The sequence below is a fragment of the Oncorhynchus mykiss genome, chromosome 13, assembly GCF_013265735.2.
Source record: "Oncorhynchus mykiss isolate Arlee chromosome 13, USDA_OmykA_1.1, whole genome shotgun sequence".
Lineage (NCBI taxonomy): Eukaryota > Metazoa > Chordata > Actinopteri > Salmoniformes > Salmonidae > Oncorhynchus > Oncorhynchus mykiss.
Window position 1 is genome coordinate 18,547,670 of NC_048577.1, and position 26,363 is coordinate 18,574,032.

The following is a 26,363-nucleotide window of genomic DNA, read 5'->3' on the forward strand; positions in this document are numbered from 1 at the left end:
TGTCTGCATGTTGGGATGGAGCCAGCATCATTGCCCACTGACTCCACTGAAACTCAATTGCAGTAATAGGGATGACCACACTCTTGTTTTCAGATTGGTTCCACAGAACATGCCGCCCAAAACAAACAACCCACAAAAGCATCATGTCATGAATCATAAATAGATGCTTTCGCTCTCTGTTGTTTCCCAGCTGTCACTCACTGGGATCGAAAACACAACTTTTCCCTTACTTCAGGATGATAGAATGAATGAAAGAGAGAGAGAGAGAGAGAGGCTGTGTCCGAAATCTGTCTTGCCTACTATTTACTAAAAGTGCATACTGTGTCCTAACCATACCACATACTATTTACTAAAAGTGCATACTGTGTCCTAACCATACCACATACTATTTACTAAAAGTGCATACTGTGTCCTAACCATACCACATACTATTTAGTAAAACTGCATACTGTGTCCTAACCATACCACATACTATTTAGTAAAACTGCATACTGTGTCCTAACCATACCACATACTATTTAGTAAAACTGCATACTGTGTCCTAACCATACCACATACTATTTAGTAAAACTGCATACTGTGTCCTAACCATACCACATACTATTTAGTAAAAGTGCATACTGTGTCCTAACCATACCACATACTATTTAGCAAAACTGCATACTGTGTCCTAACCATACCACATACTATTTACTAAAAGTGCATACTGTGTCCTAACCATACTACATACTATTTAGTAAAACTGCATACTGTGTCCTAACCATACCACATACTATTTAGTAAAAGTGCATACTGTGTCCTAACCATACCACATACTATTTACTAAAAGTGCATACTGTGTCCTAACCATACCACATACTATTTAGAACCTTCTGTTCAGTCAAAATGTATTCAATAGGCAACAGATATCACCATACTAGACTCACCCTTACTGAGAATACGTCATCTGATGTGAAACTGCACCGTTTCCCTCCATTCTATCATTATGGTGCAGCAGGTCTCACTATCAGCTGCTGTCAAACACGCCTGGATCTGAAAAGAGGATTCTCTTCCTCAATAGCAGGCAGCGAAATTGTAGTAGATGAAAAGCCAAAATGATTATGACATGACTTTTAAAGCATACCATTTTTTTTTAACATACCAAAAATGCCTACTGTTATGGGTGTTATGGGTGTTGGACACGGCCAGTGTTGTGTTTGAGAACATCTAAAGTGAGACCGATTCAAGACCAAGACCGGAGCAAATCGAGACCGATTCAAGACCAAGTCAAGACCTAGGCCAGACAAATGCTAGTCCAATTCAACACCATGATTGTAAGTGTGTCATATCACCAACGATAAGAGTTCCAAATGTTCTGTGTTCATATTTCAGAGGAACAGTTTGTTCTTCCTTACACAGAGACAAGACCGAGACACTCAATATTTGGTCTCGAGACTGGTCTCAAGTACTACAACAACACTGGACACGGCCAGAGAGAAGAAAGAAATGAAGAAACAAAGAAAGAAAGAAAACAATGAAGAAAACGCCCTCTTTTTGGACAGGGTCCAGCCCTACTGCTATGGTTCCAGCAGCCCAACAGCCCCGGCACTGTGGCTATAATCTAATTACATGCTTTATTTGCCACAATTTGTTTCTCAATCAGTCTTGTTCACGGAGAAGAAAGACGTAGGGAGGAGAAAGGCCTCCCCCATGCCCCTATTTACACCTCTTTGTTCCAGCTAAGCAGGTCCCTGTCACTGGGTCCTGTCTAGGTCTTTGCGCTACTTTTATCCACATAGATAAAAGTCTGAAAAATGTGCCTAGGATTTAAAAGACTGTAAACGTCTGTGTGGAGGGTGTCAATCAATCTCTCCCACTGCTAAAGAAGCCCTGACACGTCCAGGCGGCAAAAGAGTGTCTCTCAGCGCTTCTCCTTCCTCGCTCAAACAACCGAGAAACAACGGGAACGACACCTCCCAGTAAGAGAGCGTAGAGAGGGGATGGAGAGAGGAGGCGCGGAGGGGAGGTGCACAGAGCTCAGCGCCACTGGACTCATTCCACTTCCCCTGACTAGAGTGTCCCACACAAAGGGTACATTTGTCCTCGCGGTGGGGGACTGCCTGGTCCTGTATGGGGATCTGGGGGTGCTCGTCTCAGGAGTACACTAATGGCCAACGAGCGCTATCAAAGGAAAGTATCATGATGCCATCAAGGGGGTTTATGGGAAAACAAAAGCAGCCTTTTCCACAGGTCCGGGTCATCATTTACATGGAAATCAGGCGCCGCTCTGCCTAGTATAGACTCAATTTCATCTACTGTGCCATTCCCCCCCCCCCCCCCTCACAACTACCTTCTCCAACCCCATCAGCTGAGACGATTTTAGGTTTACTTGAATCCCCTCACCCCGCCAACCAACTTCGTCCTCTTCTAGTGTCCCCCCAGCCACTCTCCCGCCCTCCTCTACTTTGGGTGCATTTTTCCTCAATTCAGCGTTACCCAGGCAACCTCATTCACCCAGAATATAAAGGGAAGTATAAGGCAGGCATGGAGCAAGGACCTGGTCGCAACAATGAAGTTTGTTCATATTCAGGCTGGCTGAAAGGTCTTATCCTTCCTCCTACCAGCCCAATCACCCCCTCCTCTACTCATCCTTCCCTCTCACTCCCTCTCTCTCTCTTTCCCTTCATCTCTCACTTTGTGAAAAGATAACACTATTAAAGCTTTTTCAGAGAGTTGAGGGAACTGTGCCGGTAGAGTACTCTGGATCCGATGTGTGTCAGTTAGAGAGGGAAAGAAGAAAAATGTGGGGTGAATAAAGGGGAACAAATCATTTTAATTTCTATGTTTGGCCTCGCGTCATACACTCTTTACTGAAGGTGACTGGCTGTGTGACAGCACAGCGTGGGGCAATCAGGAAAGCCATGGCACCTTTTCTGTCAAGGTTAACTCAGAGAAATGGGCTGTGTGGATACACACTTAAAGTCCCAGTAATTCATCACAAACATGTTACCTTTTCACATTACCTAACCGACCCGAGTTAAAGCAAGCAGTACTAGGCTGGCCTGATGCATCTACCATAGTTGCTGAAACTGTGGTGGAATAAACTAAATGTCTGAGCCAGCACAGTACAGTTCAGAGGCCTCATTTATAAATGTTGTGTACATATAAAATATACCCCTAAAACATGCATGCGCCCATTTTTCGCCCATATTGTATTGCAAAACATGCAAGTATTGTGTGCAAAATTGGGGATATGACATGACATGATTTTTCCCCAAAACCCCCACAAAAAAAACTGGAAAACATAACAACAATATGCTGCCATTAGCCATTAGCGATAAGAGTGAAAATCAATGTATTTTATTTTTGGAATCTAAAATAATTTGACATACAGTACCAGAAAGTGGTCATAGCCCTTGACTTATTCCATATTTGTTGTGTTAAAAGTTCAAAATGGATTAAATACATGTTTTAAAAAATCAACCATCTACACACAATACACCATGATTACACAGTGAAAACATGTTTTAGAATTTCTTGCAAATGTATTGAAAATGAAATACAGAAATAACTAAATTACTTAAGTATTCACACCCCTGAGTCAATACATGTTAGAATCACCTTTGGCAGTGATTACAGCTGAGTCTTTCTGGGTAAGAGCTTTCCACACCTGGATTGTACAATATTTGCCTATTATTATTTTAAAAAATGTCAAAGTTGGTTGTAGATCATTGCTAGACAGCCATTTTAAAGTCTTGCCATAGATTTTCAAGCCGATTTAAGTCAAAACTGTAACTAGGCCACTCAGGAATATTTAATGTTGTCTTGGTAAGCAATTGTTTTATTTTATTGTCATTCTGAAAGGTGAATTTGTCTCCCAGTGTCTGTTGAATAGCAGACTGAACCAGGTATTCCATTAGGATTTTGCCTGTGCTTAGCTCTATTCCGTTTCTTTTAATCCTAAAAAAAAACCTCTAGTCCTTGCCGATAACAAGCATACCCATAACATGATGCAGCAACCACCATGCTTGAAAATATGAAGAGTGGTACTCAGTGATGTGTTGGAAATGTCCCAAACATAACGATTTGTATTCAGGACAAAAAGTGAATTTCATTTTTGCTGCATTACTTTTGTGACTTGTTGCATACAGGATTCATGTTTTGTAATATTTGAATTCTCTACAGGCTTCCTTCTTTTCACTCTGTCATTTAGATTAGTATTGTGGAGTGACTACATCCTCCGTTTTCTCCTATCACAGCCATTGAACTTTGTAGCTGTTTTGAAGTCATGGTGAAATCCTTGAGCGATTTCCTTCCTCTCCGGTAAATGAGTTAGGAAGGATGCTTGTATCTTTGTAGTGTCTGGGTGTATTGATACACCATCCAAAGTGTAATTAAGAACTTCACCACGCTCAAAGGGATATTCAATGTCTGTTCATTGTATTTGTTTACTCATCTACCAATGCGAGCCCTTCTTTGCAAGGCATTGGAAAACCTCCCTGGTCTTTGTGGTTGAATCTGCGTATGAAATGTACTATTTGACTGAGGGACCTTATAGATAATTGTATGTGTGGGGTACAAAGATGAAGTAGTCATTCAAAAATCCTGTTAAACATTATTATTGGACACAGAGTGAGTCCATGCAACTTATTATGTGACTTGTTAATCACATTTTCACTCCTGAACTTTTGTAGGCTTGCCGTAACAAAGGGCTTGAATCCTTATTGACATTTCAGCTTTTCATTTTTTATTCATTTATAAACATTTCTAAAAACACAATTCCACTTTGACATGTAGGCGTGTAGGCCATAGAATATCAAGTAACTACATTTTAAATTCAGGCTGTAACACAAAATGCGAACAAATTCAAGGGGTGTGAAAACCTTCTTCAGGCACTTTAGGAATCGATTTCCTGTTTATTTTATTTTCATAACCGCTGCAGAATAAATTCCTCCTATTTGTAGCCATGATTGGGTCATTTTCCCGAAGTAGCCATACAACAAACAACGATGCATCTCTCATTTAATTGGGCCTAGTAGCCTAAATAGATCATCAGTTTTTTTTCAAGCTAAACTTGCTTTTTGCCTGACTAACCTCTGGCGGCAGAGCATTCCATGATGACATGGCTCTATACATACTGCACAGTACCTAGCCTAAATAGATAGGCCTTGACTTTTTAAACATTTTGTTACGTTACAGCCTTATTTTTAAATTGTATTCAATTGTTTTCCCCCCCTCATCAATCTACACACAATACCCCATAATGACAAAGCAAAAACATGTTTTGCTCATTTATAAAACTTTAAAAACTGAAATATCACATTTACATAAGTATTCAGACCTTTACTCAGCACTTTGTCAAAGCACCTTTGGCAGCGATTACAGCATCGAGTCTTCTTGGGTATGACGCTACAAGCTTGGCACAACTGTATTTGGGGAGTTTCTCACATTCTTCTCTGCAGATCTTCTCAAGCTCTGTCAGGTTGGATGGGGAGCGTTGCTGCACAGCTATTTTCAGGCTTCTCCAGAGATGTTCGATCGGGTTCAAGTCCAGGCTCTTGCTGGACCACTCAAGGACATTCAGAGACTGTCCCGAAGCCACTCCTGCGTTGTCTTGGCTGTGTGCTTAGGGTCGTTGTCCTGTTGGAAGGTGAACCTTCACCCCAGTCTAAGTCTGAGCAGGTTCTCATCAAGGATTTAACTGTACTTTGCTTCAATCCTGACTAGTCTCCCAGTCCCTGCTGCTGAAAAACATCCCCACAGCATGATGCTGCCACCACCATGCTTCACCGTAGGAATTGTGCCAGGTTTCCTCCAGAAGTGACGATTGGCATTCAGGCCAAAGAGTTCAATCTTGGTTTTATCAGACCAGAGAATCTTGTTTCTCAAGGTCTGAGAGTCTTTAGGTGCCTTTTGGCAAACTCCTAGCGGGCTGTCATGTGCCTTTTACTGAGGAGTGGCTTCCATCTGGCCACTACCATAAAGGCCTGATCGTTGGAGTACTGCAGAGATGGTTGTCCTTCTGGAAGGTTCGCCCATCTCCACAGAGGAACTCTAGAGCTCTGTCAGAGTGACCATTAGGTTCTTGGTCACCTCCCTGACCAAGGCCCTTCACCTCCGATTGCTCAGTTTGGCCGGGCGGCCAGCTCTAGGAAGAGTCTTGGTGGTTCCAAACATTTTCCATTTAAGAATGATGGCGGACACTGTGTTCTTGGGCACCTTCAATGCTGCAGAAATATTGTGGTACCCTTTCCCAGATCTGTGCGGACAATTCCTTTGACCCTCATAGCTTGGTTTTTGTTCTGACATGCACTGTCAACTGTGGGACCTTATATAGACAGGTGTGTGCCTTTCCAAATCATGTCCAATCAATTGAATTTCCCACAGGTGGACTACAATCAAGTTATAGAAACATATCAAGGATGATCAATGGAAACAGGATGCGCCTGAGCTACATTTCGAGTCTCATAGCAAAGGGCCTGAATACTTATTTACATAAGGTATCTGTTTTTTATTTTTAATACATTTGCAAACATTTCTAAAAACGTGTTTTCACTTTGTCATTAGGGGGTTATTGTGTGTAGATTGCTTAGGATTTTTGTGTATTTAATCCATTTTTACTATAACAACAAAGCTAACGTGTCTGAATACTTTCTGAAGGCACTGTATTTCTAGTTTTGCTGTAGCCGATGTGATCCTATAAGGCAGCGCAGATTATAACATACAGTCGAATTTCACAGGTGAACAGACAGTTGATCTTTTACATTGAAGTATGCATGTACAGTAGCCTACTGTAATAAAAAGACAATGGTACAGAATTCACGACAGTCCGGAATATTTGGGGAAAAAGTCAATGCAAAACATTGTTGAATTCAAACTTCTGCTGACAGGTCCAAATAAATGTTCCATTGTTTCTTCTTTCAGAAACTGTCACAATCATTTGAAAAAAATACAGAATAAATTACTGCAAAAGATGAAAACATTCTGGCAACACCTCCATAAACATTTGATAACATTTATTGTTGAAACTGCCGTGGCCTAATTCTAATAGTTCCAGGTTATACAGTAAATAAATGAGTTTATTGTAACCATGAAAGGTGAATGCAGGGTGCTTCCAGGCGGAGTTATAATGCACAGTTTTACAATGGGCTGATTTATAATGGGAAACATGCATATGTATGGCGTGCGCCAAGTCTATAAATATACATTTTTTTAGACATACGTATTATTTTCAGAAATTGCACATGCAGATATTTAGTCTGAAATGTACGCAATGGTTATAAATGAGGCCCATGGCGGGGCCCTAGCTGTGTCAGGTATTTATTTGTTCACTGTGGAGGAGTGGACACCTGAAAGGGCTTTGGCTAACGCTTCATGGGCCGCTAATTTCCTTCCTAACCTCTCTTTGTCGTGGCTATGACCCCCTACCTCCCCTCCTCCCACCCATCACCGGGACCACCACCCCTAGGTTCCCCTATTGCAATAAATGCCAAAGCTTGACACGGCCCGGGGGGGGGTCTCGAAGGGTGGATTTGGGGGGCGAGTTGAAAAGGAATGGGAGCTGGGGTAAGTCGGTGGGGGCCTAGGGGGTGTATAGGTCTGGAAAGTGGGGTTTGGAGGGACATAGTGGTTGAGCTGACAAGAGAAAATGTTGCACCCTGAAATCAAAACATCTTCCCGTGGCTATGCCAACTCCTTTATCTTATTATATATATATAATATAATTGTATTTGCATAGTGGCATACGTTGAGTAGAGCCACATGGGATTTTTTTAGTATAGGTTTGGACTTTTTGTTGTTGCCTAATGTCATTTACAGTGCCTTGCGAAAGTATTCGGCCCCCTTGAACTTTGCGACCTTTTGCCACATTTCAGGCTTCAAACATAAAGATATAAAACTGTATTTTTTTGTGAAGAATCAACAACAAGTGGGACACAATCATGAAGTGGAACGACATTTATTGGATATTTCAAACTTTTTTAACAAATCAAAAACGGAAAAATTGGGCGTGCAAAATTATTCAGCCCCCTTAAGTTAATACTTTGTAGCGCCACCTTTTGCTGCGATTACAGCTGTAAGTCGCTTGGGGTATGTCTCTATCAGTTTTGCACATCAAGAGACTGACATTTTTTCCCATTTCCTCCTTGCAAAACAGCTCGAGCTCAGTGAAGTTGGATGGAGAGCATTTGTGAACAGCAGTTTTCAGTTCTTTCCACAGATTCTCGATTGGATTCAGGTCTGGACTTTGACTTGGCCATTCTAACACCTGGATATGTTTATTTTTGAACCATTCCATTGTAGATTTTGCTTTATGTTTTGGATCATTGTCTTGTTGGAAGACAAATCTCCGTCCCAGTCTCAGGTCTTTTGCAGACTCCATCAGGTTCTCTTCCAGAATGGTCCTGTATTTGGCTCCATCCATCTTCCCATCAATTTTAACCATCTTCCCTGTCCCTGCTGAAGAAAAGCAGGCCCAAACCATGATGCTGCCACCACCATGTTTGACAGTGGGGATGGTGTGTTCAGCTGTGTTGCTTTTACGCCAAACATAACGTTTTGCATTGTTGCCAAAAAGTTCAATTTTGGTTTCATCTGACCAGAGCACCTTCTTCCACATGTTTGGTGTGTCTCCCAGGTGGCTTGTGGCAAACTTTAAACAACACTTTTTATGGATATCCCTAAGAAATGGCTTTCTTCTTGCCACTCTTCCATAAAGGCCAGATTTGTGCAATATACGACTGATTGTTGTCCTATGGACAGAGTCTCCCACCTCAGCTGTAGATCTCTGCAGTTCATCCAGAGTGATCATGGGCCTCTTGGCTGCATCTCTGATCAGTCTTCTCCTTGTATGAGCTGAAAGTTTAGAGGGACGGCCAGGTCTTGGTAGATTTGCAGTGGTCTGATACTCCTTCCATTTCAATATTATCGCTTGCACAGTGCTCCTTGGGATGTTTAAAGCTTGGGAAATCTTTTTGTATCCAAATCCGGCTTTAAACTTCTTCACAACAGTATCTCGGACCTGCCTGGTGTGTTCCTTGTTCTTCATGATGCTCTCTGCGCTTTTAACAGACCTCTGAGACTATCACAGTGCAGGTGCATTTATACGGAGACTTGATTACACACAGGTGGATTGTATTTATCATCATTAGTCATTTAGGTCAACATTGGATCATTCAGAGATCCTCACTGAACTTCTGGAGAGAGTTTGCTGCTCTGAAAGTAAAGGGGCTGAATAATTTTGCACGTCCAATTTTTCAGTTTTTGATTTGTTAAAAAAGTTTGAAATATCCAATAAATGTCGTTCCACTTCATGATTGTGTCCCACTTGTTGTTGATTCTTCACAAAAAAATACAGTTTTATATCTTTATGTTTGAAGCCTGAAATGTGGCAAAAGGTCGCAAAGTTCAAGGGGGCCGAATACTTTCGCAAGGCACTGTATATGATCAAAAACATTAGCAGAATCTTTTTTAATACCACACCGAAATGACCAGCTACTCTAACACTGACAAACTGAGAGCAATAACAATTATCTGGTCTTGAATGCGAACAATAACCCAGGCCAATGAAGAGACATTTCTACAATATTAGGAGGAATATATATACACACAGATTGTACATTATTAGGGGGAATATATATATATATATATATATATATACAGTGGGGAGAACAAGTATTTGATAACCTGCAAAATCGGCAAGTGTTTCCTACTTACAAAGCATGTAGAGGCCTGTCATTTTTTTTAATCATAGGTACACTTCAACTGTGAGAAACAAAAATCCAGAAAATCACATTGTATGATTAAGTAATTAATTTGCATTTTATTGCATGACATAAGTATTTGATACATCAGAAAAGCAGAACTTAATATTTGGTACAGAAACCTTTGTTTGGAATTACAGAGATCATACGTTTCCTGTAGTTCTTGACCAGGTTTGCACACACTACTGGATTTTTGTTTTAGATTCCGTCTCTCACAGTTGAAGTGTACCTGTGATACAAATGACAGACCTCTACATGCTTTGTAAGTAGGAAAACCTGCAAAATTGGCAATGTATCAAATACTTGTTCTCCCCACTGTATATTATACCACAACATTGTTGAGTACTCATTTCTGATTGGTTTGAAGGGCATTCTAGAATGGACATTAAAACCAGATAACGGGACAGTTGGAAAAGATATCGGGACACCTTGCAATCATTACGCAATATTCGTCTACACATGCAGACTGTACTTGCTACAAAGTTACAAAAAGCTAAACCAAAAACCACACAAACCGAAATTGTATACAATGTAAATGCAGGTTCAACAAGGGAAAGGTTCTAGCGACAGTAGCATTGATTTGTTTTTGCAGAGACCTTTTGGGAAGCATCTGATGACCTAACGTGGTGAGTGATGAGCATACATTTTCCCGGTCCCTACTGTTGCAGTCATGATACACGTGGCGCTATGCTGTCAAATCCTACCTGATGTTTCTGGTTTGACCAGCTGTTTTCAGCAACGGGTATTTTTGAATTCGGTTGTCATTGCCAGGTTCGCTAGCAACAAACTACACTGATCAAAAATATAAATGCAACATATAAAGTGTTGGTCCCTTGTTTCATAAGCTGAAATAAAAAATCCCAGAAATGTTCCATACGCACAAAAGCTTACTTCTTTCAAAAAAAATGTGCGCACAAATTTGTTTACATCCCTGTCACGCCTGCTTCCACTCCCCCTCGCTGGCTCTAGCGGTTACCAGGCTGCTTATCATTACGCGCACCTGTCACCATCGTTACGCATATCAGCGCTTCATCAGACTCACCTGGACTCCATCACATTATTATTATCACCCTTCTATATCGGTCACTTCCTCAGTTTCTTTCCCGAGTCAGCATTAATGTTATGTGTCCCTTATCAAGATGCTGTTCATGTTTTGTTTCCTGTCTGTGTCTTCATTAAATATTAACTCCCTGTACTTGCTTCTCCTCTCCCGTTTGTCCTTACAATCCCTGTTAGTGAGCATTTCTCCTTTGCCAAGTTAATCCATCCACCTGACAGGTGTGGCATATCAAAAAGCTGATTTAAACATCATGATCATTACACAGGTGCACCTTGTGCTGGGGACAATAAAAGGCCACTCTAAAATTAGCCGTTTTGTTATACCACACAATGCCACAGATGTCATGTTTTGAGAGAGTGTGCAATTGGCATGCTAACTGCAGGAATGTCCACCAGAGAATCAAATGTTTATTTCTCTACCATAAACTGCCTCCAACGTCGTTTTAGAGGATTTACCACGTGTAACCACGCCAGCACAGGACCTCCACATCCGGCTTCTTCACCTGGGGGGTCGTCTAAGACCAGCCACCTGGACAGCTGATGAAAGAATTTCCACCACCAAAGAATTTCTGCACAAATTGTCAGAAACCGTCTCAGGGAAGCTCAGCTGTGTGCTCGTGTAACAGTATAATTTTAGACCGTCCCCTCGCCCATACCCGGGCGCGAACTAGGGACCTTCTGCACACATCAACAGTCACCCTCGAAGCATCGTTACCCATCGCTCCACAAAAGCCGCGGCCCTTGCAGAGCAAGGGGAACTACTACTTCAAGGTCTCAGAGCAAGTGACGTCACTGATTGAAACGCTATTTAGAGCCCACGCTAACTAAACTAGCCGTTTCACATCTGTTACACTTACAGTTTCAACTGTATCGGGAAGATGGCGTCGTGTGGGAGAGCGGTTTGCTGATGTTAACATTGTGAACAGAGTGCCCCATGGTGGCGGTGGGGTCACGGTATGGGCAGGCATAAGCTAAGGAACAGAATTGCATTTTATCGATGGCAATTTGATACAGATACCGTGACGAGATCCTGAGGCCCATTGTTGTTCCATTCATCCGCCACCATCGCCTCATGTTTCAGCATTATAATGCACGGCCCCATGTCGCAAGGATCTGTACACAATTCCTGGAAGCTGAAAATGTCCCAGTTCTTCCATGGCCTGCATACTCACCAGACATGTCACCCATTGAGCATGTTTGGGTGCACTCTATCAACATGTACGACAGCGTTTTCCAGTTCCTGCCAACATCCAACTTTACGCAGCCATTGAAGAGGAGTGGGACACCATTCCTCAGGCCACAATCAACAGCCTGATCAACTCTATGCGAAGGATATGTGTTGCGATGCATGAGTCAAATGGTGGTCACGCCAGGCAAAATCGTTATGGATGTATCCAAATGAATGTCAATAGAAAACAGCTTTAAAAAATGCAAATGCGGCTACTTTGCTGTTATTCTGGCTGCAGAGGTCGTGACTGTGCTAGCTAGAAAGGAAGATGGAGGTTGTCAGCGAACATGGCAACGGAACATATAGAACGAACGACTGGGTCTCGTCCATAAATATCGAACTAATCGAACGAACGACTGGCAACCAACATTTTATTTCCAAGGTAATGTACAGATTGTCGGCGTTTATCCCTTACATTTTGGCTACAGTAGGTTACTAAATAGACTTTTCAGTGGCACTACCCAATGATGAAGATGAAGCCTAGGCTACTCACCGGTGATGGCCCAATAGCCTATCTCAAGATGAGCTACTTTTGAAAAACGGTGCTGTTTGCTCAGAATCACTGAAGTCAAAATGGCTCAAAAATCGAGTTTAAAAAAAAAGATTCTACAGACAGATTAGTCTTCTCTTTTCAGAAGTAGGCATTTGCTTTCCTAACTATATGTTTTTATCCCGATTGTATTTGGAAAAAGGCAAATTGACAGCCGCAACCAACCATATATATATAATCCATAGATGGCAGCTCCCATTTAAATCAGGGCTGGCATCCATTGCTAGTGTACCCATGAGTTTAATAGTCAAACTGTCAGTGTTAGAGGTTCTAAAACCCTTCTATTGATTATATGTCCATGGCCACAACGCAACAAGCTGTTCTATATTTGGCGAGAGTGCTTTCCTGACTGTAAGTGATAATTTAATCCACAGCAATTTTTTTTTTTTAAAGAAGCTATTGAGATTCTGCTGCTAAATTATGCTCTTTGGTGTAGTATATGGGCATGAATTTTTCAGCCAAGAGTACTATAATTTTAGGCAAAATTATTTCAATTTATCAGGAGGCAATGCAGCATCTCCAGCACCCCTACTTCCCATGGCTCTGGGTGTTGGGGGGCTTGGGGGTGCTTCTACAGGCATTAATCTGTCCCAAACTGGCACTTTGACAGGGGGGTGTTGGGTGGCGGTCGGCGTGGGGATTGTGGGGGTTAATTTGAGTGGTTTTCTGACGCGGTGGCCTGGTTGGTGGCACAATAAACAGCAGTCCAGAGGTCCTCCCATCAGAGCTATAGGGCCGGGGCGGACGCCTGCATCCACAGGACCCTTTTTGCCTGGTCTCATTTCTATTGGCCACCACTCCTCTCAATGCACCATAAGCCCTATTAGAGGAAGACACAATTGAACCTGGCAGATGTGTATCGGTAGTAAGTGCAGGGAATCTTGAAGGAGATGTGATGTGGTCTCACTTTTGCCTTTTTTTCACAGTTTGTGTTGCTCCCTCTAGTTGTTTTAACCTAGTGTGCATCTTATTCTCTCTCTCTCTCCTACATGCAGACTGCGACTCCTATTGCAAGGCGTCGAAAGGCAAACTGAAGATCAACATGAAGAAATACTGCAAGAAAGATTACGGTGAGTTGAGTTCCATCCTCTGTGCAGTACAGTCCACAATCCTACAGTAGAAGCTCACGCTGCCTCCTGAGCCCCGGTGGACTGGTAGCTAGCTACATCTTTATTTACAACACCCAGCACCAAGCCCAGGCATCCCCCCCAGGACAACCCTACAGCTCCTGGGCATTCTAGTGACGGCTTACTCCAGCTTTTCAAGAAAGAAAGTCAAAGGATCAAACAAAGGAGGGGGACAAGCCATCAGAGAGAAGAGCTTAGGGTGTGAGGATCGAGAGGGTGCGAAGGGTGGGGGGGGGGGGTGATGGACAGCCCAGCAGGTATTTAAGGGCAAGGCGGATAATGTATAAAGCAAAGTCGGTGTGACGGACAGTTGGGGTGCGCGTCTAAAGGTCCTCATTAAGGGGAACTTAAGGGATGGGCCTTTTCAGACAGGCATTCCTGTGGCCATCCCATCCGGCTGCCCTGGTCATTGAAAAGGTTGAAAAGGTGCTTTAGGTGGTTAAGACCCTGGTGAAGGTTGTGGAGGTTTGACCCTGACCTGATTGAAGCCAGTCTGTTAAATCAGTCAACCAAGAAGGGGCATCCTGCCTGAAAATACCTTGGCAGATTGAATGAATGACAGCCCAGGCATTGTTCCTGATTTTTTTTTGTTGAGGGGTTGGATCCAGGCATGGTGTCAGGAGGAATCCCCTGTGCCACAAATAAAAAGTGGCATAAATTATTTCTCTTTGCAGCTCTTTAAGAGGCAATTGCTAAAAAAAAAAGATGGCCGATTATAGATGTGAAAATACTCTGCCGTGTGGTGTTTGGGGGGGGGGGGGAAGAAGAAGAAAAAAAGAAGCTTGCCATGCATATGCAAATAAAGAAAAGCTCTGCACCACAGTAACTAGTTTGTGGCCATTTGTAGGCGAGCAGGTTTAATGAGTGGTAAAAAACAAAAGCTCTGTGGATCATTGATCCCCGGCAGCGGAGCTCATGTGTGAAGGAGGTGTAGCAGTTAGGGTCTCCAGTGAGTCAGGCATTAGGAGCCCTCGGTGGAGGATTTGGAACATGCACCTCCAATGGAGTGTAACGGGGCCATGTTTCACCTCTCAGGCCCACGCAAGAGTCAATAGACCCCCCCCGTAGGGAGACGCACTCTGTCCTGGGGAAGCCCAGTGATGTGTTGTGGTCTTCAGCTGTACAAACTCTTAACCCTTATACACTGAAAATAAGTCTGTCTATAAGTCAGAGCTTGTCAGTGCCCACTGAAGACCCATAGGGGAGAGGAGATGGGGAGTGAGGTGGGACCCTACCCAGGTGCACCCCAGGTGCATGTCATCAAGACATCATGCTGTAGCTCAGACTCAGCAGTGTTGAGAGCGCTGCTCAACAACACAGGGAGTGTCCTCTACCCCCATCCTAGTCTCTCATAGGCAGGCAGGTCTGGCAGGCACCGGAGGAGGAGTGTGTAGACGGGACCTGCTGGTATTGATGAGTGATCCCAACACCACCCCAGCATGCCTCAGGGAAGGCTGTGACTACATGTTTTGTGTGTGTGTGTGTAATGGTCCACAGTGGGGTTAGGGTACACGCTCCTCTGCTTCAGAGCAGGCTACAGTAAGGGAACCCCCACTGTTTCACTCTGACTGTTCTCCTCAATGACCAATCACAGGCCATTTCCTCTGCTTCCCCCTCTGGCCGTCTCCAACATTACCCAAGCCCTACGCAGCCCTCCCTAACCCGCCCTGGGTCCAGCCTCCCTGCCAAGGCCTGGGTTTAATCCACTTTCTCCCTGCCTCACCATACCTCAGGGGGGCTTTGTACTGGTCCTGTACAGGGATAAGACTTGCCTCGCGCTTTACACTTCAGGAAGGTTTACTGGAGGGTCCCGTTGTGGCGGAGAGCATTAGGAGTGCAGTGTCTCGCTGTGCCTCGGGCCTATGCTGGATAACATGCAGACACACTCCAACCCCCATAGAGAACCACAGGGTGCTTGGATACAGCAATGTTTCCATACAAAAGGGCTGAAATGACAGTGGAACAGGGCTTCACAATAGGTTGAGTTATTTACAGTTTGGTCTCTCAGGGTTTCACCCTGTGTTGTTGTGCAAACACAAACAGAGAGCGCCTTCCAGTGGTGACACCAGGGAAGGACAGGGTGACAGAGGGCACCAATAGGGTTCGCCACCAGGTCAACAGCCAGTTCAACCAATGCCCATGCTAATATTACTATTAAAGACACCAGGAATGCTAATGCTAGCAGAAAAGGACACCAGGGCCCTGTTTGATAACCCTGTGATCTACCATGCATGGCGTAAAATCTGCAGTGCAGTGCAGGATATGTCTCATTTAGAGCCATTTAGAGAGCCATGACATTCACGCTCAGGGATAGTCAGCCTGTGTGTATAGGAGGTTAAGCTAATGACCCCTGGTTTAACGACTGCTGTTCCATTTTAAGGTGATCTATGCTGCTTTTGAGAGCTGTCGGTGCTCTCTCTCCTTGATCCTCTCCGTAATAAATCATACTATCACAGAGCCGCTCCCCCAAAAACCCATCTCCTCACAGCCCATCCCTGCCTCTTAATCACGTCCCAAATCAAATCCCCTGACATCTATAATGGACGTGGAGCTGGATCTGCTCCCGGACGACGTTTGTCTTGACAGCACTTCCCTTGGAGGATACAAGCCTCTGATGGGCGTCTGGTTAGGTTAGAGGTCCAGTCTCCTGTCCACTGGGGCCGGCTGAGTAGGTAGTTGCCGATGACTCCACTAGAATCAGCGCCAAATGGAGAAGCCAACCTCACTTTATTTTTTATAAAAAAATAATTTAAATAAAGAGAATAGGACAGAACCCTGCCCTTGAGGCTTTGTCAGTTATGGTGTTTTCAGTGTCCCGTAATGCCGCTTGGACAGTGGAGATCACAGCGTCTCATGGCGCTAGTCTGTGGAGCTAGTAGCACTGACTGGAGACGCACATGGACCAGTGGACACAGAGGACTAAGAGCTAGAGGATTCAGCTACAGACAGCAGGCTACCCGGCGTCAGTACCGCCTGCTTCACGGTCTGTCTGATACCCTTTTTGGCTGCTGGATGGTACTAGACACGGTGTAGCATACTAGACTTACAGATGTAGGATCTTAATATGAGCTAGTCTCCTACAGCAGGAAAATAATCCTGCAGCAACGGGAAATGTAAATTAGTATGTGGATTATAATGACTGGATATTTTTGTCTGAAAGTCTGAAATTACAAAGTGGAAATTAGAAACCTTTTTAAAACTCAAAAGACGCTACACTTCTTAAATGTCCTACGTTGCAGGAAACTTCACTTGCAACAGGGTGATTTAATTAAGATCCTACATCTGTAGTGGGAGACACTAGCACTTTTCCCTCTCTCCTGTCATACTGAATGGCCAGAGAGAGAGAGATGTCTAGGCAAAGCTTATGCAAGAAGGAAAAGGGATTCCATGGGAAATGTCCGACTCGGTCAAACTGAATTATTTTGTCCCCGGGTGCCATAGTAACTGTTGCTGGGATCATGGCGTGTGGGTCTAGAGAAGAGCAGGGTCACAGCAGGTCAGGATAGCAGGAATGGAGCAGACGATACGGACCGGGTTGCTCTCCTGTGCCAAGAGGACATGGATGGGGTTTTAATTGAAGTCTGTGATACAGACACGAACCCCGGTGATAGAGATAAGAATAACAGCACTGTCACGTGTATCCCTTTGAGCAGGAAATTCTAATGCTAGAATTCAGTCAGACACAAAGACATAACAAAAATAGTCTCTCTCCCCCCTCCCCAGCTGTCCAGGTGCACATTCTGAAGGCGGACAAGGCGGGCGAGTGGTGGAAGTTCACCGTCAACATCATCTCTGTCTACAAGCAGGGCGAGAGCCGCATCCGCCGTGGCGACCAGTTCCTGTGGGTCAGGGCCAAGGATGTGGCGTGCAAGTGTCCAAAGATCAAGACCGGGAAGAAGTACCTGCTCCTGGGTAACAATGAGGATTCTCCAGGGCAGTCTGGAGTGGTGGCCGATAAGGGCTCCCTGGTCATCCAGTGGAGAGACACATGGGCCCGTCGGCTGAGGAAGTTCCAGCAACGTGAGAAGAAAGGCAAGTGCAAGAAGGCATAGGCGGAAAGGACGGCCGACGCCTGGAGCGAGGGAATGGAACGCGGGACAGGAGAACGGACGAGTGGGTGTTGAAAAAGGACGAGAGGAGAGCGAGGGAGACTGAGGAAGGAGAGAAAGGGACTGTGCGTTGTCGCTACTTTTTCGAGTAGAAGCATGAAGAGAATATTATTGAGCAGATTTTTTTTCTAGTGGACTTTTGTGAAGGAGCTCACGCTGCAGGTGTCATTGCTTCGTTGTTTTTTCCTTTGAGATTTGTCTCTGTGGATTTGCCAAGTTTGCACCTATTACCAGTATATATAAAGTTATTTGTGTTTTCATTTTTTTTCGTATTAATATTTCATAGCCCTATTTTATGAGTATTATGTGCTGGTGCGAAGACACCACCAATCAAGCCACTGCATTATCACAAGCTCTGTTTTCTGTCGTTTTTAGGGTTAGCTAATAATATCACTGACAAACCAGCCTGCATCGTCAAACGTCCTCACTTCAACTTTTTTGTTGTTGAAATTGTTTATCCTATTGGCAGTGCAGCAAAAAGTGCCATAAAATAACATTGGTTCTTCGGCGCCTTGGAAATGCACGTTTCATGTATTATCAAATAGGTTGCCTTTCGCTTCACCCGGTCGTATGTAACCTAAAACGCACAGTGACTAGCTACGTTTTTTATTATATCACGGGTGTGACATATTGGACATTTGATTGAATGTTGGCCCCTAGATGAAGACAGTGAAATGGCAAGAAAGAAAATTCATGTCCATTCTTAAAGGTGTACAATATATTTGACTCCAGCATTGTTAACTACGCTTAATTAAGGATATTATTTTAAATCTACACATTTTTCTTTGTCCGGTTTCAGTATTCAGAAATGAATGCATGTTCACTGTGAATTGTGGTGAAGAACACACTCTTGTACAGTTTCAAACTGCATGTCAACCTGTCTCCAGAAAGGATGGTTCTTATGTCAAATACATGGCGTCCATATTAGGACAGCGTCAGATGAGTTGATGTCCTAATATGGACACTGTATCCTTACTCTCTTTTTGACTGGTGCTGCTGCCTAATTTCATGGTTAGTGTTTTTAATAATAATTTTGCAGGATTCCCAAGAAGACAAAATGTCTGGGATTTCAAAGACTCCTGCTATTAGAACAATAACAACCAGATTTCAATTTAGGATCACTTGCTTTAATATTTTATTAACGTTTGGTTCAATTATACTGAACAAACATAAGTGCAACATGCAAAAATGAACGATTTTACTGAGTTACAATTCAATATAAGGAAATGAGTCAATTGAAATAAATGATTTAGACCCTAATCTATGGATTTCACATGACTGGGCAGTGGCCCACCAACTGGGGAGCCAGGCCGTGCCAATCAGAATGACTTTTCCCTCACAAAAGTGCTTTATTACAGACAGACTCCTCAGTTTCATCAGCTGTACGTACGGGTGGCTGATCTCAGACGATCCCGCATGTGAAAAAGCTGGATGTGGCAGAGAGATATGGTAGAGAAATGAACATTAAATTCTCTGGCAACAGCTCTGGTGGACATTCCTGCAGTCAGCATGCCAATTGCATGCTCCCTCAAAACTTGAGACATCTGTGGCATTGTGTTGTGTGACAAAACTGCACATTTTAGAGTGGCCTTTTATTGTTGCCAGCACGAGGTGCACCTGTGTAATGATCATGCTGTTTAATCAGCTTCTTGATATGCCACACCGGTCAGGTGGATGGATTATCTTGGCAAAGAAGAAATGCTCACTAACAAGGAGGTAAACGAATGTGTGCACAAAACTGGAGAGAAATAAGCTTTTTGTGCGTATAGAACATTTCTGGAATCTTTTATTTCAGCTCATAAAACACTTTACATGTTGCGTTTATATTTGTGTTCAGTATATATTTAATGATCAAGTGATTTAGGAGCCAGTCCTTCTAAGAGACAGAAAGCAGTGTGGTTCTTCCCCATGTTGCCCAGATTTAGAATATAGATGTTTTTTAATTTTGAAGGTGTACATTTCTGAAATATGAATTGACATTACTATTATTATACAGTACACATGCTTTATACAAAAGGAAGCATTTGCAATGATGTGAATAAAAAAAAAACCTTATCATACCTAAGGTTTCAAATAGACTAGCTACAACACAAATCTGATTGTTTTCAGAGAACGTTAACCAGGCAGTGAGATATTGGTACATATTGAATTGAAAGTGTTACATATTTATATGACCTCTCCCTAGGAACAATATTTCCTAATACTGTAGGCTATTCACCAATTGGCACAGAATCTTTCTGTGTAGTATTAAATATCACCCTATTTTGGATGCAATTATTATTATTTTTAATCACAATGTGTAAAGCATTTGTAATTGAAACAAGCCTCTTCCCCAAGGTACTAAACAAAGGCCTTGGCAGCCAACAATTAAACATCTGAATAGGTAGTATTTTTATGTGAAAACTCTCAATAATATAACTATTATTAACTTCCAATTTATTGATTGTAGATTTTAGCAAAGAGAATGGACAGAGTGCACCCCTAAGAACAGCATGTATTTTCTTGGTTGTATTGAGGCAACAGAAATGGAAGAGTGCAGTTTACCTCCTTGACTGACAGTGAACTGTTCCAAACATTATTACACAAGCATTATTAGTCAGCTCTCTAAACTCTTGCTTCACCCCCCACCACTTAACTGTCCATAGACCTCACCCTTGTGCATAAGATATACATGTTACATGCTGACTGTCACTCTAGAGTTCTTGAAAATTCTGTCTTGAGTGTGGTACGGCATCCATATTAGCAAGTTGTCCGATTTCAGGCAAAACTGTCAGTGGTCTTCCTAACATGGAATTCCTAATATGGATGCCGTAGCGGCAGCTATTCAACAGCTGCAGACATTATTCAATGTCTCTTACAAGGCTGTCAAATGAATTAAGTTCAGGGCGAAACGAGGACTAAGAGGAAAAATCATGTAATTCAATCACCCCAAATGAATTAAAACCACATATTTCTCTTATTTCAAACCAATTAGATGTACATTGAGGGTCTGATTGCCAGCATCTGTGTTCCGTACCGTTTTTCTCTGTGTACATATCAGTCATACATACACATGCTTTGTGCTGGTGTATTGAAATATACAGATGACATATTACACGTATTTATACATACATTTTTCATGTTACTTCCTTTTATCGTTATATCCATACTCGTGACATTAAATGTAAATGTATTTCTGTTTGGCACATAATATATAATCAAACCTCAATCGTTCCCCCCCCCCCCCCCCCCCCATTTATGTCTCTGTATCCCCATGATGTAAATACATTTTAGATCAGTTTTCCAGGCAATGGATTGACAATGACCTCCTCTTTGATGAAATATGACTTCCGCAGACCTGTCAAAACGTTGCTTTTGTTCATACTTTTTAAATTGTAAATGTTGTTTAGCTGTGTTGGCCATTGCGAAACCTTTTTTTTGCGATGTTTGTTTTACGATGTGTACTAATATATGGTTATTATATATGGATATATTTAATGACACGAGACATTGTGGGTTTTATTCTGTCTTTTTTCCTTTTAATTTTATGTTGATGTTTTACTTGTTTGTTGTTGTTGTTTAGATGGTTGTGATTTTAAGAAGGAAACAATAACTACTGAACACCAAGCTGGTAGAACTAAATCCAGAATTCAGTCAAAATAAACTCTGTTAAGTCGCCACTGATGTGACTCTTTCTTTTTCTCTTCTGCCTCTCTTTCTCTATCGTCTTAAAATCATTCAATGTCTGCTTTAGATCTCTGAAGCCGGAGTCCTGGGCGTAACATACACACTTCTATCAACAGCTCCACGTGTGACGTTGGGCAGTACAGTAGAGGGCGAAGCATGCTGGGTGTAGATCCAAGCTATACTGTTAGCTATACTGTTCACACGGACGCAAACAAGCATCTCCCAGGCTTTTAAATTGACATAGTGGAAGAACGCAGAGTATGCTATAGATACAGTACATTATCCTTAGTAGATTACCAATATGATATAAACACTATACTCTTTACACCAAGGAGTCCATGGATCGTGCTGTTAACTGTAAATGTTGTTTATTAGAAATGACAAGGTTGCATTGAGCTAAACTGATTCACCTTCATGTTAAAAAGTGACACAGTCATACGTGTTATTTGTTTTGGCTGGCATTATCCTACAAACATGATCAAATCCCAAGACAAATGATACCATTAGAACCGCTAGTGGGTAAATATAATAATTATTATAATAATAGATGTGTGTGAGTGAATTGCTAAGCTAGCAGAATTAGCGACCCGGAACCCAGGACCTCTCAGCCCACAGACAGAATTATGAAAGAAAAAGGGGGTCAGTGCTACCCTTTACCCAACCAACACCCACGTAAGAAAATAAAACAATGTTTCTGGTTCCTCATAAGTCAGGGCTCAACTCTCCAAGTGTCGAGGTACAGTAGAGAACTACAATACACTCAGTTTTCATACAAGGGGAAAGGAGAGGGGAAATATATTGGGAGGGAGAAGAGAGGGGGGTGGAAGAGTCTGTGTGTCATTATTAGTGTATGTGTGTGTTTAACAGGGCACAGGGGTGGTGTGTCAGGTATGTATCAAGCGTCTCAGTGTAGGAGTGCTGGTCTAGAATCAGGTCTGCCTTGTCTATGTCAATTTCATTCATTGGGATATAAAAGGCAAACCTGGTCCTAAATCAGCACGCTTGATACATACCTGCATAAGTGCCTCTGCACCTCGTCTCCCCTGTAGGCTCTCTACGCAGTCTCAGTGGTCATCCCACGGACGGTGCGACGTCCAAAACGCTCCCCTCAGCCTCTTCCTTATGTGGGCCACACAGCAACCACCACTATAGCAATGAGCAGGAGCACGATCACCACCAGCATCCCTGAAACAAGAATAGAAACACAAACAGAAGGATAAGTCGGGGGGGGGGGGCAACTCGATAGAAATTCAAACAATCAACAACAAAAAATGACACTGTACAAAGTGTACCTAATACAGAGTAGTTACAGCACATAGACAGGTACAGTACATAACAGTTACATGTACCAGGTACAGTACATAAGTTACATAGACAGGTACAGTACATAAGTCACATAGACAGGTACAGTACATAACAGTTACATGTACCAGGTACAGTACATAAGTCACATAGACAGGTACAGTACATAACAGTTACATAGACAGGTACAGTACATAACAGTTACATAGACAGGTACAGTACATAACAGTTACATGTACCAGGTACAGTACATAAGTTACATAGACAGGTACAGTACATAAGTCACATAGACAGGTACAGTACATAACAGTTACATGTACCAGGTACAGTACATAAGTCACATAGACAGGTACAGTACATAAGTTACATAGACAGGTACAGTACATAAGTTACATAGACAGGTACAGTACATAACAGTTACATAGACAGGTACAGTACATAACAGTTACATAGACAGGTACAGTACATAACAGTTACATAGACAGGTACAGTACATAACAGTTACATAGACAGGTACAGTACATAAGTTACATAGACAGGTACAGTACATAAGTCACATAGACAGGTACAGTACATAACAGTTACATGTACCAGGTACAGTACATAAGTCACATAGACAGGTACAGTACATAACAGTTACATAGACAGGTACAGTACATAAGTTACATAGACAGGTACAGTACATAACAGTTACATAGACAGGTACAGTACATAAGTTACATAGACAGGTACAGTACATAACAGTTACATAGACAGGTACAGTACATAACAGTTACATAGACAGGTACAGTACATAAGTTACATAGACAGGTACAGTACATAACAGTTACATAGACAGGTACAGTACATAACAGTTACATAGACAGGTACAGTACATAACAGTTACATAGACAGGGAATTCTACACATTGCCTAAATTCTTCTGATCAGGCTAAGCTGGACAGCCACAGACCAAAGGAACAGGTGGTGGAAAAGCAACCAATCAGTAAACTTGAAAAAGGTAGGCCTAGGCCTTTATCTAGTTAGCTCAGACCTTTGGCCCTAGACAATTTTCTAAATCCCCGCTGCACCCCAGTGATTAGGCCACTACCCTCATATTACCTGCACATTTTCACCAAGATGACATAATACACATATTTACATGCAATCTAGAATTGTGACAGGTTTATTGGCACAGATCATACTGCAGTCGGCATGTGTTTCGGATCTGACTTCACTGGAGAGCGAGGGTAATCAATGTTTCTCCACCAAAGCTGTGGAGACAGAGGAGCCCCGAAAGATCATACTGTAGCTACCTCACACTTAAATCACAAGCTTTTTACCCCACAGGACCTCAAAATGATCCAGACACAAGGCTTTCCACAGATCACGTTTGAATTTCAATCAAGGCCAAGACATTATAGAAAAAGCATTAAAAAGTTAAAGACCAACATTTATTATCAAGACCGTAAAATGGATAGTTATTCTGTGTTTGCATATTGGCTTGTTTTATATGGGTTTGAATATTAGATGTCTAGCCGACAACCAGCGTTCAATAGGTTTTCCAGTTGTCTCGGCTAGTCCCATTGTCATCTAAGCTACAGCTGTTTCAAATCCTGAAACCTTTCTAAGGTGTTGGTAAGAATAAAAGGACTGGTGGATGGCTGGTGTCAAGTGTCATGCCTCTCAACCGTGGTGAGCTTTCAGCTAGGGGGATTTCTCTCCCAACTCCATGCCACACATTACAGTTGATATGGAAAACTATCTCCAAGGACACATTTAAGCCACATTTTCCTCTCGCTCGCTCTCTGGTGTTTCTCCTTGAACGGCATCACCATCGGGGGTGAAGATTTCAAACAACTGCATCCTGGAGAATCTGATGGCTTGATGGCTGTCGACAGTCTCTGGCTGACTCAAGTTGTCCGTGGTCGTTTCGCATGCGAGGTGGTATTTCCCCTCCCGGACTTTTCACTTTTGGTTTACATTTCTTTCATACTTTGGCTTTCTCGTCGTGCATTCTACTCTGCAGCGTAATTGCAGTCTGGTCCACAGGGAGAGATAGGGGGAAGATGAACTCAAGCTGAACTAATTGCCTGGGTTGTAGTCAGAGTAGAACTCCTAATCTAGGATCAGCCCCCCCCCCCCCCCCTCCCGCCAGTCCCCCATCCCCCCGTGGAATCTGGTTCATTTTGTTCTAAAAGGCAAACCTGATCCTAGATCAGGTGTTCTTATGAGACATAGGACTTGGCTAGGAAGCTTGGATGTGGCAGCAGCGAGTCCAAAGGTCTGGATGCCTCGTTAGCTTGGTTGGTTGCGACACTTTCTCCTACTTTTAGGATTTCTTCATTGATTACAGTAAACTGAGGGAAAGATCCCTCTGAGGGAAATCTCTCTGAGTTGAGTGAAGGAGATGCTGGCACAACTTAGTGGCACCATACTCTACATGCAACCAATTAGTCCTATTTCCCCCTGTGTATGATTTTTATTTCAAACTTTCAATCAAACCACTGTCTGAAGCCTAGCACGCTAGTTGCCGACCTCTCAGAATGATCATTGGTCGAGACAGGACCTCCCCACTTGATAACTTACACATGTGAGCAGAGCCGCCCGCAACAATGTAAATGTCAAGTGGGAACATTCTTCCCAACAGCCCTCATGATGGCCTTTTAAACACCTCACACTTATATACACACACACACACACACACACACACACACACACACACACACACACACACACACACACACACAATTAACTACGCTTCAGTGTGAAGGATATTAAACCAGGATAGTAGACTGTCATCTTTACATTCAGCTCGACTTGACGGAGGGCAGATAAACATTCTGAAGTCAAATTACGTTAGACGTTCATGTACATCGTTGGATAATAAAGTCATCATCTTCTTCGATATGTTCCCTACCACCCAGTCACCTCAGGCCCCAGACACCCTACCAACACTCCTTCCCCTTCTCTTTGGGACTGTCCCCATCTCGCTAAGTAACCAAATAAGTTACTCCTGACCCAGTCTCGACGACAGTAATGACAACAATCACATTTGCAGGCCAAATAGATGAGACAACGCTTTGTCATTGAAGCCAGGAGGTCTGCAGTGCAATCGAACTGACCCCCCAAGATTTTTAGAGACGAGCAGAGTAAGAAGGATTGGGGAACACCCCTTTTTTTTTAAGCATTTCTGACATATCAGTGAGACAAATCTTAATTGGTGGAGAAAAGGGAGGCGGGTGGAGGTTGTACTTCTGTCTCTGCGCATACGCACACACACACACCTCCCCCGCTCTTGCCCTTTGCCTGTCTTCCAGCAACTCCATTGCAATATGAATATATCGATTCAGAACACATTGATAAACATCATATTGAAGTAATATACAGTCAAATGAAAAGCGTTCGCAGAGGAATAACACATTTCATAGGGGCTGATCAGATCTGTCGGATGTTTATGGAGTTTGAAAAAGAAGCAGTAAAGCGACTGCGGTTTCAGATCTTTTGTTTTACAGCCATCCAATGTTCCACTCTTGCCAGCCAAAAACAAGTGGTAAAGGTGAGGTAAGCATTTGTAAACGTGACTAACCATGACACGTCGGGA

At 42.8% G+C, this 26,363-nt stretch overlaps 2 protein-coding genes across 3 annotated transcripts in view; one reads left to right on the plus strand and one right to left on the minus strand.

The window, feature by feature from the left end:
• ntn1a (netrin 1a) overlaps nucleotides 1-21,470 on the plus strand; it is a 97,283-nt gene extending 75,813 nt beyond the window's left edge. For both annotated transcript variants that reach the window (XM_036940471.1, XM_036940472.1), the window contains 2 exons: nucleotides 13,573-13,647; nucleotides 17,428-21,470. In XM_036940471.1, the coding sequence (XP_036796366.1) occupies nucleotides 13,573-13,647; nucleotides 17,428-17,756 (404 nt within the window). In that variant the 3' untranslated portion in view covers nucleotides 17,757-21,470. The remainder of the gene's footprint in view (nucleotides 1-13,572; nucleotides 13,648-17,427) is intronic.
• Nucleotides 21,471-21,830: 360 nt separating this feature from the next.
• stx8 (syntaxin 8) overlaps nucleotides 21,831-26,363 on the minus strand; it is a 48,358-nt gene continuing 43,825 nt past the window's right edge. The window contains exon 8 of the mRNA XM_021556986.2: nucleotides 21,831-22,664. Within this exon, the coding sequence (XP_021412661.1) occupies nucleotides 22,600-22,664 (65 nt within the window). The 3' untranslated portion in view covers nucleotides 21,831-22,599. The remainder of the gene's footprint in view (nucleotides 22,665-26,363) is intronic.